Source organism: Myxocyprinus asiaticus, chromosome 2 (assembly GCF_019703515.2).
Source record: "Myxocyprinus asiaticus isolate MX2 ecotype Aquarium Trade chromosome 2, UBuf_Myxa_2, whole genome shotgun sequence".
NCBI lineage: Eukaryota > Metazoa > Chordata > Actinopteri > Cypriniformes > Catostomidae > Myxocyprinus > Myxocyprinus asiaticus.
The window spans coordinates 2,778,509-2,798,938 of record NC_059345.1 but is presented as its reverse complement, the minus strand read 5'-3'; the positions used below and the strand labels follow the sequence as shown (position 1 = coordinate 2,798,938).

Sequence of the window (20,430 nt, the reverse complement as noted above, 5' to 3'; positions counted from 1 at the left end):
AATCCGGCGGTACATCTGGATAGGCTACTCACTCTCCTCATGCAGCCAGCTACTCACTCTTAATGATGCTCAATCTTTTCTCATTAAAAATTGCTTGTCTGAAAGCGCAGTTGCCAGTTCTGTGACATCACTTCTTATTCATCTGTCAGTTCAAACGCTGACCATAATACTACAATCATAACATCTTTATGATTTATGGGAAATATCACATTCATAAGCAGAAATTGGCTAATAGAAAACCTAATATCCACTAATTAAATCCCCTCCCCTTTTCTTAAATTATGTTACATTGACCACCAAAAAAACAACCATATTTTTCATTGAAACGCTGTATCAGAGCTTTATTTTATTTTATTTTATTTTTTTATTACTATTTTTTTTTTTTTTTTTACTAAAACCATGATCTATGACATCCGACGCCTGAAAACCACGTGACTGCTTCAGTATCTGGTTCAATCAACCCCAGGGTTGTCTTCCTTACTCAAATCCATTATAATGTTTTGTTTAATATTATAATTCATATATAAAGCCTATATGAGTCTATGAAATAACAGACGAAGGAGAAGGACTGAGGCATGGTTAAATAGACGGATCACAGATTTTCTTTTTATGAATTTGTTTTATTTAGTTGACTTATATTAGTTCCAGTACAACCAAACAACTTAATCACTTCAACAAATGTCTTTTAGTTATTTAAAATAAAAATCAGTTGCAGAACCAGATGTGAAACCAGCATCTGTAAAGAGACACAGCAGTTTCTTAGGTGTTATTCATTAATTTGACCACCAGATGGCCCCAGCGTACACAATGTTGAAAAACTTCCAGTAATGTATAAACCCTTACGATGCAGTTGAGAGGAAACCTTAGTTTCTTCGCAAATCTACGTTTCACCATCAGTGAACATCAGCGTCTGCGAATGTTACCAAATGCAGGACAGTATAAAATATAGAAAATTAGATTAAAACAAAGTGTTAAAACGGTTTATGGTGTTTAATGGTTTAAAGTGTGTTTATGGTTATAAACCACAGTATTACTCGGAGAAAAATATTGAAATACTTTATGAACAATTATATCTTAAGAACTGTTTATTTTCTCATATTACTACAAAATAAAATAAAAATGAGCGGGAGAACTAAAGAAAGGAAATGTAATCGTGTGGGGGATGGAAACTTTCAAACATGAGGCGAGAGGCGGGACTTTCATTTGGAAGTCTTTGATTGGCTCTTTCCGGCCCGTCAAACTTACAACTGTCCAATGAAATCATTCAATGGGTTTGACCAATGAAAATACGCAATCAGAGGACACGGATCATCTCCTCACAGAATTAGCATAGAGGAGGGAATAAATACTTGTATGAGCGGATTAAGAATCATTATTGTGAGTTTGTTCTTCAGATTATCATGCCTGAACCAGCTAAATCCGCACCGAAGAAAGGATCCAAGAAGGCCGTCACAAAGACCGCCGGTAAGGGAGGAAAGAAGCGCAGGAAGTCCAGGAAGGAGAGTTACGCTATCTACGTGTATAAAGTCCTGAAACAGGTTCATCCTGACACCGGGATCTCTTCCAAGGCGATGGGAATCATGAACTCTTTCGTCAACGACATCTTCGAGCGCATCGGCGGTGAAGCGTCTCGTCTCGCTCACTACAACAAGCGCTCCACCATCACATCGAGAGAGATCCAGACCGCCGTGCGTCTGCTGCTGCCCGGTGAACTGGCCAAACACGCCGTGTCTGAGGGCACAAAGGCCGTCACCAAATACACCAGCTCCAAGTAAAATAACATCCTGTTTCTCAACCAACCCAAAGGCTCTTTTAAGAGCCACACATCTTCTCGTTTAAAGAGTCTTTTGCAGAAGATAGATAAATAGAGAGAATATATATAATATATATATATATATATATATATATATTATACACACGTATATGCGAGGACTAAAACTGTTTTTATATATGCTTCATTTATATTTATTCCCGTATTTATGTAAATATTCCCACATTTATTTATTTTTGTATTTTCTTCCATTTCTGTCTCTTGTATGACGATTATGTGGGCTGGTCCTGCTTGGGTTATAGTAGATTGAAGTGTGTGCTCGATTACTCTTGACTTGTTTTGATGTGACGTCAGGACATAGCCATATCTCGTGTAAACTATGGCTGACGCTTCACATATATCTAGAGATTTGCGCAGGTTAGCGAATAAAGTCGATAATCACGCATCAAATGACTTTTATTTAGAATAGAGGTGCTTATGTTTTTGGAGAGCTATATGCCGTTATGAATGTCGAAGTACATTCTGGATTGTTAGACTCTGCAAAATGTTTCACTGCATATTCAAAATCTGTGCGAGTCAGAGGGTGTTGAGGTGGGACGTTCATCTTATTTGTTTCCAATAAGTACTATTGAAAATTATCTCTCAGTGGGTCAAACTGCTGGAAACATTGCAAAGTTGTGTGATGTAAGTGAAAGAACTGTTTGTAACAGGATAACGCAGCATGATTTAAGGTAAACCGCTCCTATTAGCTTTATGTAGCCTTTTTAACTTTCAGATTTACTAGTGTTGATCTCTTGTGTTGTGTGGTTGCTAATGAGTTTGTGTTTTATTCTCAGAGTAAGCAACCTGATCTCAAACTTGGAAGACGCTGAACTGGATGCTGTGGCAGAAGATATACTAAAACGTCCCAATTCTGGGTATACAATGATGGTTGGACATCTCATTGCACAGGGCATTCATGTACAGAGTAAGGCACATTTTGTACCTCGACATATCTGCATCCTTGAATACAAGGTGAATACAAAGGATATAGTATAGAAATGGATCCTCAGGGTGTCTTAATGCGCAGTCTTCAGCTGAACCCTCGGAGGCGTAGAAAATACACTGTCCCTGCACCCCACAGTTTATGGCACATCAATGTTAACCATAAGCTAATAAGGTATGCTGACAGTAATAGAAATTATAGAAGCTTTAATCATGGTCAGCTGGATGTGTTTTCCTATGTCAGACCGAAGAGGAAAGGTCCTGTTTCTCAAACAACCCAAAGGCACTTTTAAGAGCCACACATGTTCTCGTTTAAAGAGTTTCTTGCAGAAAGTGTTTGTATGTTAAAGGAAACCTCACGCGGTCGCGGATGTTTAGTGAAGGAAAAATGATCAAGACTTCAAACACAAATGCATTGAAAATGGGCTTATTACTCAAAGCTACTGTTCAATGTACTGTCATCTGCTGGTCAGAAGCGCAAATAGGAAACCACTGTGACATGTTATTTCGTTTGGAAGCAATACAGTTTACAATTAACGCTCTTATGTCGTTGAGTGTTTTCTTCATTAAATTAATTGTCAATAAATAACCAATAATGCTGAAGCCAAAAGGGCTTTATATAGGCCAGTGTTGAAATTCATCTTACTAGTGTTGTTTGGCAGGATTGAATGTTTGCAAAGTGTCACATTTAAACAATATTACATTGCGATACAAGAACATATTTAGATAATTTTAAACATTAGTTAAATAGTATAATTGCAGTACATCAGAACATTGTTAGGTCGAAAATATAACATATATACAACATTGAAGTTGGGTTGATTCAACATGTACCGCCAACCGACCTGGTCAAAATCTTAACGTTTGTTCTATGTTGAAACTTGCTTAGAGAAATCTGAGTTTTGCACATGCACATTTCTGTATCTACATCGGGCCAACCGTCAGTGGATGCATTGCTAGAAAAGGGTAAGAATAAATACTTTTATTCATCATATTACACAATGTTTTGTCAGTCTATCATTGAATAACACTTTAGGTTTGAATTGTTTTATCATTCAGTGTTTTATTCCCACTTGGTAATTTTGTTATTAAATGCCCTATTTTCCGTGAGGCAGCCGGTAACTGAGGTAAATTTAGATAATTCACCCTGTTGGACTCATCTCAGTTGTTGTAGATGATCAACTTCAACATAATCAATTTCACTCATATTTTCTAAACTTTAACTTTAGTTCATTCATTTATCTGTCTTCCACTCACGAATGTCCTTTGAGTCAATAATACACAAGGTGAATAAATGTTAAAACTGTCGTTACTTACTTAAAGACTGTTTTAATTTTAGGGACAATTCTTGTGGCATTTTCTGCACTAGATTTCACAGAGGTCCAAATGAGCACGGCAAAAGTCTCAAGTTATCTTTATAGTATTACAACTGTATGTCTCACAACAATATGTCATACAGTTAAATACATTGTCATCTGCTGTACCTATAAATTGTGCTGGGCAACAGTTGTTGTCTTGTGTTTTACCTAAAAGATTAAATATGATGATTTTATTATGATTATTATTAGTAGGACTGTTAATAATACTGTTTAATAATGTCATTTGCACTTGTATTTTCAGAGAGACGCCCATTGCCTTACACCCGTTTCATTTGCTTCATGCGGAAATAGTTTAGACAAATTGTTTTTTTGCATTATTGAAACTTTTCAGCTGCATTTTTTACAGGATTGCCTTTGCAGTAAATCTGCCCAAAGAGGCTCAAACAGGTGCATCTCAATAAATTAGAATGTCGTGGAAAAGTTCATTTTTCAGTAATTCAACTCAAATTGTGAAACTCGTGTATTAAATAAATTCAATACACACAGACTGAAGTAGTTTAAGTCATTGGTTCTTTTAATTGTGATGATTTTGGCTCACATTTAACAAAAACCCACCAATTCACTATCTCAACAAATTAGAATACATCATAAGACCAATAAAAAAAACATTTTTAGTGAATTGTTGGCCTTCTGGAAAGTATGTTCATTTACTGTATATGTACTCAATACTTGGTAGGGGCTCCTTTTGCTTTAATTACTGCCTCAATTCGGCGTGGCATGGAGGTGATCAGTTTGTGGCACTGCTGAGGTGGTATGGAAGCCCAGGTTTCTTTGACAGTGGCCTTCAGCTCATCTGCATTTTTTGGCCTGTTGTTTCTCATTTTCCTCTTGACAATACATTTCTCATTTTAATCTTGACAGGTCTGGTGAGTTTGCTGGCCAGTCAAGCACACCAACACCATGGTCATTTAACCAACTTTTGGTGCTTTTGGCAGTGTGGGCAGGTGCCAAATCCTGCTGGAAAATGAAATCAGCATCTTTAAAAAGCTGGTCAGCAGAAGGAAGCATGAAGTGCTCCAAAATTTCTTGGTAAACGGGTGCAGTGACTTTGGTTTTCAAAAAACACAATGGACCAACCCCAGCAGATGACATTGCACCCCAAATCATCACAGACTGTGGAAACTTAACACTGGACTTCAAGCAACTTGGGCTATGAGCTTCTCCACCCTTCCTCCAGACTCTAGGACCTTGGTTTCCAAATGAAATACAAGACTTGCTCTCATCTGAAAAGAGGACTTTGGACCACTGGGCAACAGTCCAGTTCTTCTCCTTAGCCCAGGTAAGACGCCTCTGATGTTGTCTGTGGTTCAGGAGTGGCTTAACAAGAGGAATACGACAACTGTAGCCAAATTCCTTGACATGTCTGTGTGTGGTGGCTCCTGATGCCTTGACCCCAGCCTCAGTCCATTCCTTGTGAAGTTCACCCAAATTCTTGAATCGATTTTGCTTGACAATCCTCATAAGGCTGCGGTTCTCTCGGTTGGTTGTGCATCTTTTTCTTCCACACTTTTTCCTTCCACTCAACTTTCTGTTAACATGCTTGGATACAGCACTCTGTGAACAGTCAGCTTCTTTGGCAATGAATGTTTGTGGCTTACCCTCCTTGTGAAGGGTGTCAATGATTGTCTTCTGGACAACTGTCAGATCAGCAGTCTTCCCCATGATTGTGTAGCCTAGTGAACCAAACTGAGAGACCATTTTGAAGGCTCAGGAAACCTTTGCAGGTGTTTTGAGTTGATTAGCTGATTGGCATGTCACCATATTCTAATTGTTGAGATAGTGAATTGGTGGGTTTTTGTTAAATGTGAGCCAAAATCATCACAATTAAAAGAACCAAAGACTTAAACTACTTCAGTCTGTATGCACTGAATTTATTTAATACACGAGTTTCACAATTTGAGTTGAATTACTGAAAAATGAACTTTTCCACGACATTCTAATTTGAGATGCACCTGTATATAGAATATAATGGTATTATTTTTGAGTATTGTATTGTAATACCAAATATCTCAAGATAATGTTTGATATACTGTAGGATGGAGATAAAATAGAATAACCTGTTATTTATTTATATTTCTAGAATTTAAATTCATAAAACTTGATTTTATTATGGAATGACCCACTGTTGAAATGCAGTTTCACTGTGATTGATGTCTTTTCTTTTACCTTTAGGGAGGAACTTCTCAACAGAGCCGCATCACAGCACATCACTGAATGTTAAAGTCTTTCACCTCATTGATCACAGTTTTCCACCTTTGCAAGCTTACATGGTGCAGACCAAAAAAACAGATGACAATGGAAATAAATGTTGCCTGTAGACTTACTGATGCACATGAATTATTCCAGAAAAAAGTACTTATACAATATTTGGTAAGCATGCTGATCATTAAAAAGGCAAGAACATAAAAATACCTAATAAATTAATTGATGAAAACAAATTCATTTATTGCTATTTTCTAACGTTACTTTTTTTTAAACATTAAACCAACTTACTCACTGCTCCTCATTTCAGCCTCAAATGTTGTAACACTTGAATGATACATATTTCAATTCAAATAAATATAAAAACTTATATTTTAAATTTAATCTTTTAAAATTAATAAGCCTGTGTGTTCTTGTTGTGGGCTTATGAGTACACTTTTTGGTATATGCATTGATATACTATATCAATGTCATCTGTTTTATTTATATAAAAAGTAGAAAAATGTCTTGTTAAAGCCAACACCTGTAATTTCTCTGACTTCTGGGGCTCACAGAAAAATAGAAGACCAAAAAAAAAAAAAAAAAAAAAAAACAGATTCCTGTAATTGTGTTTTTAATATGGGTGAATGAATGACAGATCATTGTGATATTCAATTGTTATGAATCAGCATTTTTATTTCAAGAATGGATATTTCCTTATATAGGCCTAATAATGTCATCTTTGACATCAAATATGAGCATTTTCATTAGTAATCAATATCTTACATCAATATTTGCATTTTTAACTAGTATGTATTGCTCATATCTATCATACATATTTTTCACATGATTAAAAGTAAATTCGGTTTGTCATTCACCAGCAGGAATTAAAAACGTTACATATTCAGCCATCTCCAACTTAAACTGTTATTTCATTATATTTGATTGAGCACTGAACAATGATTGTTAATAATTATCTCATTTAGATGTGGATGATATTATCAGCACAATGATTTGATCTTTTGTCTCTGATTTGAGTGTGTGCTTCAAGATGCCCAAAACAACTACTGTATGAAACAGTCCACAAGTCCCTCAATGATGATCATTTCATTAAAGTTATTGTCAAAGTGTGTGTTGAATACTCAGAGGACACGTTCAACTTTTATTAAACATTTCTACATAAAAATCACAACAAATTCACACGCAGCTGTTCCCGGTGACTGATGCTCGCCGTGGATTTGATGTGATTGTGCTAAACTAAACGTTTCCTCGTCGCGTGTTTTTTGTCTTCAAATAAAGCACAGTAGTCCTGCTCAGTGTTCACAATGTTTTTACTCCATTAAACTCTTTCACCACTCCAGTTTTTCTCTAAATGTGAGAGGAGAAAACACAATCTGGAGCGTCTCTCGGAGACACACAAGCACTGAGTCGAGCGGGTTGAGTCTATATGGTTCTCATGTGTGTTTCAAGAGCGCAGCGCCGCTCAGCAGCTGTTCATTACTGAACTCAGACAGTGTTTGTGTGTGAGGTTACAGATCCGATCAGAGAGATGGCAGAAACCGCTCCAGCTGTCAAATCGCCCAAGAAGAAATCTGCAGCTAAACCCAAGAAAACGGGTCCAAGCGTCGGTGATCTCATCGTCAAAGCTGTGTCCGCATCCAAGGAGAGGAGCGGCGTGTCTCTCGCCGCCCTGAAGAAAGCTCTCGCCGCCGGTGGATACGATGTGGAGAAGAAGAACTCCCGCGTCAAACTCGCCATCAAGAGTCTGGTGACTAAAGGGACTCTGATCCAGACCAAAGGAACCGGCGCCTCCGGCTCATTCAAGATCAACAAGAATCAAGCCGAGAGCAAGAAGAAACCCGTGAAGAAAGCCGCTCCTAAAGTCAAGAAACCCGCTGCTGCCAAGAAGCCCAAGAGTGCCGCGACAAAGAAACCCGCCGCTAAGAAATCCCCCAAGAAGGTGAAGAAACCCGCAGCCGCTAAGAAGGCACCGAAGAGCCCCAAGAAGGCATCGAAGAGCCCCAAGAAGGCAAAGTCAGCAACCCCCAAGAAAGCAGCAAAGAGTCCCAAAAAGACCAAAGCTGCCAAACCCAAAACGGCAAAGACTAAAGCAGCCAAACCTAAAAAGGCAGCCCCCAAAAAGAAGTAAATAGACTCATTACAGAGTTTCTTCCCCAAAACGGCTCTTTTAAGAGCCACACACTAATTCATATAAAAGAGCAATACTTTATTTATTGGTCGGATTTATTGTTTTTCATAAATACTATCCTGCATTGTTGTGAGAATAGTCGATCACTTCTCTGTTTGTTTATTATAATATAAACAGAAGTTTAAAATCAAGGTCAGTGCAATTAATTGACAATATTTTATACAAATGATTCAATTATGATGAATCGATTTTGTCTTTAAGTCTTTATACCAATGAGGAATATCTAATATATACTTACATTTGTGTCGTCCTTATCACATATACTATTAATGTTGAACTTTCTGCTTTTGAAAATGTAACATTTTAATTTAATTCTACTTGAATAAAGATTCAGCTGATTTTGCTGAATGACACTCAAAGATCCAAATCAGTAAAATGACCTGATCTTCCCATCACTGAATGGTAGTATGTTAAGGCTTGTTTTTCTATAGTGCTTGAATAAACTAGGAGAGGGCATGTCCTCACTGTCTGAGCATGTTTTTGCCGAGGGCGAGGCTAGGCTCCCCCTGACCCACACATTTTGTAATATTGTGAACTCATATGAATACTACTTTCATTCTTTTATGCGTAATTTTTATGATTAGATACTAGACAATGAGTACTGACTGAAGACAACTCATATTCCATTCATCTGTCAGTATAATGCAGTATAGTACAATACCATCAGTATGTCTAAGGTCTAGTTAATAAATAAATCTGCAGTGACAATTATGCAAACTGTCCCAACGAAAAACTAAATGTGAAATCTCACCTTTCCTTTTGTGTTAACAGGTTTGCTGTTGTTTCCTGAAAAGGTCGCAATGTTAGACATATTGCTGAAGTTGGTAAGTCCCAAAATGAACAACTGTGAACATTATTGTATGTTAAAATACAAAATAGAAATACAGCACTTTAGAGAATAGCTTTGAACTTACCACAGATGTATACTTACTAATATAGTATGTAAATGTAAGTTCAGCAATTTCAGTTGAATTTGTAATGAAGTGGAAATTACATGACAGTATGAAAATTTAACTGCACGTTCACTTCACATTAGTATTTTATATTTATTTTTTTCAAGAATTGCAAACACAAATAAAAACAAACATAAAGTTACACACCCAGTGTAATGTAAGTTAATTTGACCAGACAATAACAATAAATAAAATGGTAAGTAATTTCATGTAGTTTTAAATATCCTTAAAAATCAATCTAAAATATTAACATTAAAAGAGAATGATTGCTGTTATCTTGCAAAGAAAGTAATCACTATGTTTTTTTTTTTGTGTGTGTGTGTGTGTGTGTGTGTGTCTCGTACAGTATAAACCTATTTACCTATTTCAGCTTTTACATTTACATTTCTGCATTTGGCAGACGCTTTTATCCAAAGTGAATTACAGTGCCCTTATTACAGGGACAATCCCCCTGGAGCAACCTGGAGTGAAGTGCCTTGCTCAAGGACAAAAATCGTTGCTTCAGCGTTGCTGAAGTAGTAACTGAATTTTGTTCACTGTAATTGTTTTTTAATGTTCTATAATTTCCTATAATGCAAAAATAATAAAAATAAATATAAAATAAAAATAATAATAACTGACAACAAACTTAACCGTTTCTATCAATTAAATGCAAATGTACCATGCTGCATTTTGTCACTTGTATTAAGTGGCAAATGCGTAAGGTGTTTTTTTTTTCTTTTTTTTTCTTCTTAGTCTTCCGATGAATGTGGAAATGCAAAGACTGTGGTACTTCTGTTTCATGAAGATCTAAGCTTCTTAAACATTATAAGCTTGAACACAGACATTATGGACGACAACATTCCTATCCATGCATCTGTTTCAAATGTCCATGTACCTGCAAGACTTGGAATGCACTTTTGAGACACTTGTCAAGATTTCATCAGCCATCCTCACAAACTGAACTGCCTCATCTCTTTGAAGAGATACATACATGCATAAGGTTGTATATGTATGGGTGTGGGGTTGAAAATGTTGGAGAAATTTATTTTTTTTAACTTGCTTTCTTTTATCAATGTCTATTTAATTGCCAGACAATGCACCCTCTTTTCTAAGAATGTCCCCTTAACCTTTAATCACTCCTGATCTAATTAATTTCTGATAAAATAGGCAGTTTTTTATAGTATGTTATACAGCTGTGCAACTGACTAACAACATGTATTTAATAGCTGAATAGCTTTGCAATTAGAAAATTTAGTGTGCATCAGATGTCCTTAAATTGTTTCCTATAAAATAGTGTATAAATTAAATAGTATCCTGTGTATAATATTAAGACAATTGTTAGTTGGGATCGGTTATTATGGGAAAGTTTCAGTATGATTCAGACAAACAGTTAACTATAAACAAACAGCTTAGGATAAGAGTACACCTTCTAAATACCAGAATATTAAATGGAAAAATACCTTTTGCACTTTTATGAATTAATACTTTTGCATGTGAAATCAATTCTTTCATGCCAGTATGTATACTGAACAAGAGTTTTGGTGGCAATTATTCATTCTATCTATACAAGCATATCACTAATGAAAGAGAGAGACAACATTTGCTGTCCTTATTCAATGTAAAAATTAGACTCTGCTAAACCTAAAATAAGGCCTTAGCAGTTTGACAAATCTTGGGAATGTCCTAAAGTAATATTTAGTATAAAAAGTCACCATTCACCAGAATTCTGAAAAGGGAGAATTGTGAATCAATTAATTTGTTAATGTGAAATACATGCAAGTTATGACCAATTTTGTACTACAACTAATACTACTGTTTTAATTCTTGCTTTTACTAGATCCTTTTGGATGGGCGAGTTATTCTGAATCCTGATGACACCAGGAAGCTAATTATGCCTGATGGAATTCCAGAGATAATGGAACAGCTTATGGATGAAGTCAGAAAAGTGTGTGGGTTAAACAGGATATTAAGACTGCACTACCAAGACAGAGACTTTGGAGATGCACTAGTACACTTGAAATCTACTGCGGAACTTACTGATTATTTGGCAACTGTCAAGGTCATCCCAATAAACTAATGATTGCAGCCCAGGATTAAATCTCACTGTCTGTGATGATTTTTTGTCTACTCAGTTGGATGACACAGAGCACCTCTCCACACCATCCAGCACGGTCTCTACAAGAACTCAGATGTGGCCAAGAGAGTTTCCGCTTCCAACTTTCTCCTATGACACTGAACTGCAGTTAGAAAAGGGAAATGCAGTGTATAGGTCAAACATGACAAGGCTGACACCGAGTTCAAAAACAAAGTCAGATATTCTGGAAAAGATAGCTGAAGAGGTATTCAAGTACAAAGCCTACCCAACAGATGCTGACTTCAGTGATGTTGCCGAAGCACTAATCAAGAAGCACCCATGCCTCTCTGAATCTGGTTCATATAAAGGTTGCTATGGGTGGAAGCATCAGCTGAAGACAAAAATGGGCAACTACCGAACTCAACTAAATGGCACTGGGTGTTCTGAATTGCTTGCAAATTCACATAAGTCCAAAGTAAAGAGACCTTGGAGAGGAGAGGCAAACACATACCTGACATTCCAACTGGTGAGACCACAGACAAACTGGAAAATGAGAGACAGTCACTTTTAAGTGAAGTGAAGAAGCAAGACAATTGTGCAGTGATAAAGGACAAAAAGGCCATGACTTTTTCACTGCGAAGACAGGAAATTGTGGAAAATGAATCAGGAGTGGAAGAGTTGAAAGAGTGATGGCCTGCATTATTCACAATGGATGAAGTAAGTCACTTTTTTAATCAATGGCAATAGGTCAGTGGTGGCCTGTAAAGTAAATGATATTGTTCCCTATCATTTTATTTTTATTCATTTATTTTTATTAATTTTTTTTGCGTGGGGGGGGTTTCCCTTTTTCACCCAATTTGGAATTCCCAATGTGCTTTTAAGTCCTCGTGGTGGCGTAGTGACTCACCTCAATCCAGGTTGCGGAGCACAAATCACAGCTGCCTCCACATCTGAGACCGTCAATCCACGCATCTTATCACGTGGCTTGTTGAGCGCTTTGCCACGGAGACATAGCGCGTGTGGAGGCTTCACGCCATCCACCGTGGCATTCACGCTCAACTCACCATGCGCACCACTGAGAACGAATCACATTATAGTGACCACGAGATGGTTACCCCATGTGACTCTACCCTCCCTAGCAACCGGGCCAATTTGGTTGCATAGGAGACCTGGCTGGAGTCATATTATTCCCTATCATAAGAAACCTGCTAAGAAATTAATCCAAACCAATTCAGAATGCATGTTTTGGCCCTTGGTGTCAAAAATAAGATCTTACCACACAGTCCTAATGTAACATGTAAGGTAATCACATTTGCATGTGCTATTTTGTTTTTTATAGATCAATGCTGAATTTGAGAATTACAACCATTCCACTTCAACCACGATTCCTGGCTTCCTTGGACAAGCACCACAGCAAGCTGATTGAGATAATCAGAAACAAGGGAGGAGATGTCAGAGAGAAGACCCAGAATATACTAATAGTTCTTGATCAGGTATGTACTACTTGCTCAGTACATCAACATTAGCCTCATATCACATAAGCAATAGTGTTCATTTTGTCAACACATTTGATTGTGAAGTTAGATTACACATTGGAAGATGTACTATGTTTTTCTTCTGAGCTTGACAGGCCTTTTAACTGGTTTGCACTAAGCATTTGTGAATCACATTTACTGTAACTCCAAATGCCCATTTGTGTATTGTGTAGTGTTTGCATCTTCAGTCAAGCTGCAAAATTGAACAGCATAATTTTGCATTATGTGTGTGTTTGCGATCTCACCTAGAGCCTTGAGGTGAATCTAAGAGAGTGTCTGCTGAAGTGCTTCATTGTGTACCTTGGAGAAGACGTGGACAAACTTATCAAAGAGTATCTGGTAAGTAGTTTTGCATTAATCACTTAAACTTTAAACAAGATAAAATATTTAAATATTTAAACTTTAAAGCCCATATACATGGTCTCAGGTCCTACAAAAATACTCAGGCTTATTGAATATTTGCATATTTGCCTATGCCTATAATTATTGTTAAGTTCTCTGTCCCCCAGTGGTCATTAATCTACACAGTTTTTTATTTTATTTTTTATTTAATGTCTAATACACAGACTAAGTTTTCTGTGCTGGTTTATATTTTGTAAAACACTGTATAGTGTGGCTATACTGTATGTGGCTGGAACATATCAAGATATTTTAATTTCAGTGTGAAATATTTGCCACTTCAGAGCAGCAGCAGTGCAGATGGAGCAGTGAAAACCTGGACATAAAATGGATATTATATCCAAATATTGCACTGTGGAAAGTGTCAGTCTGTGGCCAGTTTATGAAATTAATGAAAATATGAAAACACAAGGCAGTTTTATCTTTTAACATTATAGTGAATCTTAATTGAAGTAAATGTATACTACTGTATTGTACTATTTAATATTTCTTGTCACAGCAGGTGTCAAAAGTTTTTGGGGGATAGCTATTATTAATACTTGTACCAAAGCTTTATTTGCAATAAAGTCAAATGTTTGCTATGAGAAAAATACTTGGAGGAGCCTTCGTTAACTCTGCAAGTCATTACATTTTTGCATTACTAGAACCCCAATTTAAGTTTTTTATTGAGATTTGATTGGGAGAATTGTGTAGATACTCGTTTCATCAGAATCAAGCTAAAACAGAGCTTGAGAGGTGTACAATGGCAGTGTCTGTCATCAGGGAGGAGGAGGATCCTCTCCAGCCACCACATGAAATTGGGATTGTTATTGACGGTGCGGAAGTCCTTAATGAGTTACCATCAGCTGCACATGCTATGTTATTTGGCCTCATCTGTGCTCTTAACTTGAGCTATCCAAGTGATGCACTTTTGATGCACTGCAGAAAATATTCATGACAGAGACAGAACAAAAGAAAATGACACGCAGAGTGTGCAGTCAAGCTCTAAATATTGGATTAATCAACAGAAGACATTTAGATACAGCATGTTTTTTGTTCTGTTTTATAGCTTGTTCAAATTCATTCTGGTCATTTTTTCAAAGGATAGCCAAGTTTTAACACTGTTAGAAACTCCATTTTTTACACTTATTAATGGATATTACATTACATATCTCAAGTTTTAAAGGAGAGATGTAGACCAGTTTTGGTCCAAAACTGGTCCAAGTGTGGGCCAAATCTGGTCCAGCTCTGTTCTCGATCTGGCCCAGTACCATGCCGGTTCTGGGCCAGCTCATTTTGTAGACAGACAGACAGACAGACACACACACACTCTCACTACAAAAGTATACATATCTAGAATTTCAAGCATCTTCTCATATACATGAAGATGAATATATATATATATATATATATATATATATATATATATATATATATTAGATAGATACACTGGACTGTCATAAATTATATTCTCTTAACAACACACTGGCAACTGACTAACAGCCTGAATGTCAATACAGTACAATACAACCTACTGTACATTTTATATATACTATATATACCATTTTTTTATTGTATATTGTGTATTCTATATTGTGTGTATTGTACAATGTACATTGTATATTATTATTTGTATATCGTGTTGTGTGTAATTATGTGTATATTAGATTTTAAATTGTGTTGTGTTAATTTGATGTTATTGTAAATTGGTATATGTCTCATCACTGTCACAACTGCTATGTTGATCGGAACTGCACCCAAGAATTTCACACACAATTGCACTTGTGTGTATGGTTAAGTGACAATAAAAGTGATTTGATTTATATATCTTATTGTCTTATGCCACTGATATTTTTTTTTCTATTAAGTTTTAACATGCTCTTAGACAACAAAAAGTTGAAAGTACTGATTTAGATGTATAGACAATTACTGTACTGAACACTTTTTTTTACAGTAAAATACCACCTGATAATCTACCTCACTGTAAACATACATTCAAAATAAAATTGGACATTAGAGTAAATTTGACTTATTCAAGGGCTTTCTGTTGATCTATCTTCCATTTATTTAGCATATTAAACAATAAAATTAATAAACAATACAATGCAGAGATAAAACAACAGTGCCACTGTGGAGCTTTTCTTTCATTTTGATAATTTTTGCAAAAGAAGTCAAACGAAAGTTTATATAAAACACTTAAGTCTCTACTTGCTGTGCTTACATAATATTCACTAAGCTTAAAACAGTGGTACACAATGAGAATGAGAAGAATCTGAATAATTACCACAGGGAAATTATGCAGTTCTTCAAATTTCTATATTGAATTATTTTAATATATGTCTTGAAAAGAAAAGAGGCAGAGGAAAACTGCAAAGACATGAAAAAAACATCCAAAAAAATAATTTCATACAATGCACCGTAAATACACCGAACACAACAACCAGGACAGGTAGGAAAGCCATGGTATTACAAACCACTTCACACGTGCTGTTTAATTCCCATGAGGCATCTGCAAACGAAAGACCAAGAAGAAAGCTGTTAGTTTTAGACTATGGAATGAAAAAAGGACAATATTATAGAATACAGTCACAACCATAAATGACACGATTTCTGTAAGTTTCAACAAGTTAAATTTAAGTCCTTCTAAATGTTTGATGCTGCTATAACAACTAAATTTCCCATCAGGGATCAAAGTTCTATCTTATCTATCTCTCTTATCTTGGTATAATGTCAGTTTTATTGAGTTCCATTGAAGCAGCATTCAGAGCCAGACTACTGATAAACTGTAAATGGACCTATATAGGCTAAGCTGAGTTATAGTGTCTGTATTTGGGCTATTTTCCAAAATCTAGCGCACAAAAATATGATATTATGACACTGCTGTTTTTTTTTTTTTTTTTTTAAATCTGTAAACTAGTCTTCATTTAAGTTACTTCAAAACAGTTGATATTCATGTAATTGTCCCACTAAATGAGGAATCTGATGGCTGTGAGGCTTGTCTATATGAGCCTCTATACTATTGTTGTGCGTAGTCATCCCTGATGATGGTGGAGACTTTTGGACACATCACACAGGCTGTGTACTGTGTCTTCCAATTTCCCCTTCTAGATCTATGTTACAGCACTTCAAAGCAATCTAGTGCTATCAGTCCAATCACTCCGCTTTGGCTGACATTTTGCTGACACTCATTTACTTCACACAAATGGAACTTCACACAACTGTCAACTGCTGCTGCAAATTAAAATTACCAGATTAAAAAATTAATTGTCACATCAATTTGTCATGGTGATAAAAAATAAATGACAATCAGCTCTCCTATCAACGTTTTTCACCATTTTATCCAAGTAGGAAAATCTCAATTTCTCCTTATGCTTTTCTCATGTGTGTAATCTGAACTAAATATGAGGAGTCTGCAATATATATATATATATATATATATATATATATATATATATATATATATATATATATATATATTTTTTTTTTTTTTTTTTTTTTTTTTTAAGATATAAGATAAGCCCTTCCTCTCCTGGCATAAAAATAATAAGCCAAAATAACCCACAGATGGCCTGGCTAGATCTAACCATCACAGAGGACAGTCCACATAGAAAATTATCTCTAAGTGTAGAGCAACTATTTGAAAAATAAACTGTTAAAACTTCTCCCTCAAGTATTTTACTGTAGACAGCAAAACTCAGCTCAGCTCAGCTAAGAGAGTGTAGGACCAAACAACACAAGTAGTACACAAGTTTAATCAAAGATGCATAGCACACCTTCCACAAAGCTAACTCTCTCTTTAGGGTAAATATTTGCCAATCATCGTCAAGGAGCTGTGTGCACAAGCCACAGACTGGTTATAAAATATATTTTTATATTTATACTGTACAGTATTATATAGACAAATGTGCTGCAACTGGGCTTGGCATACACTACTAACATGTGACAATAAATACGCTACTGTCCAATTTTTTTCTTTAAGAGGTCAGCCACTATTGCTCATTGTAATGTTATGCTGATGGAAAACAGTAATAGCTAAAAACACAAACTGCCACTATGCTTCTTCTATCTAAATTTACCTCAGTTAATGCCTCTTTGGCTCTTGCACGTTCTTTCCAGTCGCCGTCATGTTCAGAGGCAAGATTAAACCAACGGATGGCGTAAGAATCTATCCCACTGTCTACTGCACTGGTAGAAGACTGGTTATTCCTTACAGCTCCTGTTGAGAAAATGTGCAATAAGCATCTCCAACTTCCCCAGACTAATAAGCTCCTAATTGATAGTTCTTCTGTAATAAAATCAGTTTAATTGATCAGAAATCACATAAGTAGTTTACAGTGTGTATTTCTGTTTAATGGGATTGAATTGCAGTTGTATGTGTGTGAGCCATTTTGCTGTGCTTACTCTCCAGGGCTACCTTTCATAATGAGCTGGTGCATTTATATTTTACCTATTCTATTTTAACAGAGAGTATAGTGCCATCTAATGCCTCGTGCGGTTTGGTCAATGACTACTACACTTCAGATCAACACTATGGAGATCCCTGTAGTGTTGTCAGCTATTGGCTCTCCAAGCCATAGGGATCCTAAAGTCAGTGCATTTTACATCTGGTACAAGAGTTCACTGTGGCTTATGGTGCAGTCAAGGCTGCTACAATTCAGTTGGTGAAGAGTAATCTGAAATTTTGTGGCCACATACGCTCTCTCCTCATTAGGAACAACTGAAAAAAGATGCTGATGCTTAGAAAAGAAACGCTATGTGGACACAGCCTAAAGCAGAAACTAATGTTTATAGTTGTCTACATTTTGTAGACAAGTGTCCAATTACTTTTGAGCCCTTATATTGAAGGCATGTTTTAAACAGACACAGAAGGAATTCAAACACAGTTAAAACAAAAGAAAGAAATTAATAATATTTATTTATTTTAAATAGTAATATCTTGGCCATATATATTATTTAGGTTGTGGAGATGGTTTAAGAAAGGTGTCTAATACTCAACTTCTTGATATTATACCATACTTATTGATCAACAAACTTCTTGTAAGCATTTCCTTAAAGCACTTCTTCCCATTGACTCCTTTCCAGTTTATTTGTTTGGCTACTGCATCTGAGAAAAGCCTTGAAAGTATGTTCCACGTGACTCTTTTGTTTTTTTTTTTGGTTTTTTGTTTTTATCCTCCAACAGCACCCAGTGCAGATATCTGAAAAGACAAAAATACATGATATAAAATGTATTATTCTGTTTTTCTGTTTTGATGAAGTCTCAAAATATAGATGAGAGCAGTGAATACAATATAGGCAGAGTACATTTGTACAGCAATCATGAATTAGCTTTAGATAATGAAAATTAAAAACAAAAAAATAACATGTTTTGTTTAGCCTGTGCGTTTCTTGAATCTTTAAGCCACTCCTCCAACTCCTCAACTTCAGGCATAGTGGCCAGTGGGACACTGATATTGTGAGGCATTTCAGCCACAGGAGTTTCTGTCCCCTGTCGTGCAGCAAGATTATTGACAGCAGCAGCAAGCTGCATTTGCTGTTCCTTCACATGTTCCAACAATGTTAGGATGTGCAGCTGAGCAGCTACAAAAAGAGTAAAGGAAGCATTTAAAGACCAAAAATACCAAGTTTACTTAATGTATATCATTTTAAAAATTGGATAGACACAGAATGTTTTACATTGAAAGGATTTTACCAGAGCAAGGATTAGGTCCAGTGCCCATCTTCCCCAGTCTAAATGTGGGCCTAAAGGAATGCTTATCTGACAGAGGTCTGGCCCATAGAGCTTGATGGCATGTGAGAGAAAGGCGTAGCAATATGGAGGCACAGAGGCTGGGGACTGGCAAGATGAACTTATTGTTCTTGCCCATAAGTGATCACTTTGATGAGCAAAGCTTGCAAGCAAACAACTATAAAAAATTAAAAGAAAAGTACCTGTGTGATAACCATCTTCAGAATGCATCAGATCTGGAACATGTCCAACAGAGAAGTGGCGTAGAGGACTGGAAGGCATGCCAGATGTATTAAAGGGGACAGGTGGTGCTGCTGTGAAACATGATTATGACAATAATTCGATTATCTTAAGTGAATAACACTACATTATATAATAATTCACTATTATACTAATAAATTAGATGGTATGTCAGGAGTAGGTGGAGGAATAGGTGGCGCTGGACAAGGGGAGATGTGGTATCTCCTCTTTATACCCCTCTCTGGCTCATTGTCAGAGTCTGTTTCGCCAAAGATTTGCCTAACAAATGAAACAAATTACAACTAACCGTAATTATTTTTTTGGGCATGGTTAAAAACATCAACAAATTGCTTTAAGAGTAAGAACTGTTTATATTCAACCAGGCACACCAAATATTCAATTAGCCTACACTACTGAGTCTGTACTAGGAATCATTGTTTCACTTGACCTCTATAGTACTGCAAGACAACATATCCACTCTACAAAGAGTCAATTGCTTACTTTGATAATTAGACCAAATTACTTCATAGCAAAAAAGAGAGGTTGCACTACCATTGTCAGCAGTAAGATTATGTGCACAGACTAGGTCAAGCTCCACCCATTTGGCTCTGCAGTGAGCACCACTTGTAACAATCCCTAATTACTCCCATCCTGACAATCAACAGGTAACCAAAGAATGACTGACATCACAAGAAAAAAATAAGGGAAAGGAGAAAAGCACACACATATTATAGTGAGGAACAACTGGCCTCTGTGCCACACTATTTTAAAATACCCTTATTTGTCATACTGTAATATAATTTGTGTTAGCACATATAAAAATAAAATCTCCTGTTTGTATCTTTTCCAAAAGTGATATCTGCTGTAGTACTCACTATTGGTTGTCATACAGCTACAGAACAGTATCCTACATAACATTTTATGAAGACAAACACTATTCACCCCTTTCTCAAATTCCAAGGGCCATTTAGCCAACAATTTATTTATTAACACCCTTTATTAACAACATGAACTGC

At 36.2% G+C, this 20,430-nt stretch overlaps 2 protein-coding genes across 3 annotated transcripts in view; both read left to right on the top strand.

Annotated features, from left to right (window-relative positions):
• The window catches only part of LOC127410790 (histone H2B-like), a 303,692-nt gene extending 297,052 nt beyond the window's left edge, over window positions 1–6,640 (top strand). Inside the window, exons 1-3 of one of the 2 annotated variants that reach the window (XM_051646007.1) lie at window positions 1,401–1,771; window positions 2,608–2,738; window positions 6,307–6,640. In XM_051646007.1, the coding sequence (XP_051501967.1) occupies window positions 1,401–1,771; window positions 2,608–2,738; window positions 6,307–6,452 (648 nt within the window). In that variant the 3' untranslated portion in view covers window positions 6,453–6,640. Of the gene's footprint in view, window positions 1–1,400; window positions 1,772–2,607; window positions 2,739–6,306 lie in introns of those variants that run through there. The other variant, XM_051645999.1, reaches the window with a different exon arrangement.
• Window positions 6,641–7,813: 1,173 nt separating this feature from the next.
• LOC127411311 (histone H1-like) lies at window positions 7,814–8,464 on the top strand. The gene has a single exon (XM_051646801.1). The coding sequence runs from the start codon at window positions 7,865–7,867 to the stop codon at window positions 8,462–8,464; it is 600 nt and encodes a 199-aa protein (XP_051502761.1). The 5' UTR covers window positions 7,814–7,864.
• The last annotated feature ends 11,966 nt before the right edge of the window (window positions 8,465–20,430 follow it).

Excerpts from the sequence above, each read along its gene's own strand:
- LOC127411311 (XM_051646801.1), top strand. The coding sequence starts at position 7,865 with ATGGCAGAAACCGCTCCAGCTGTCAAATCGCCCAAGAAGAAATCTGCA.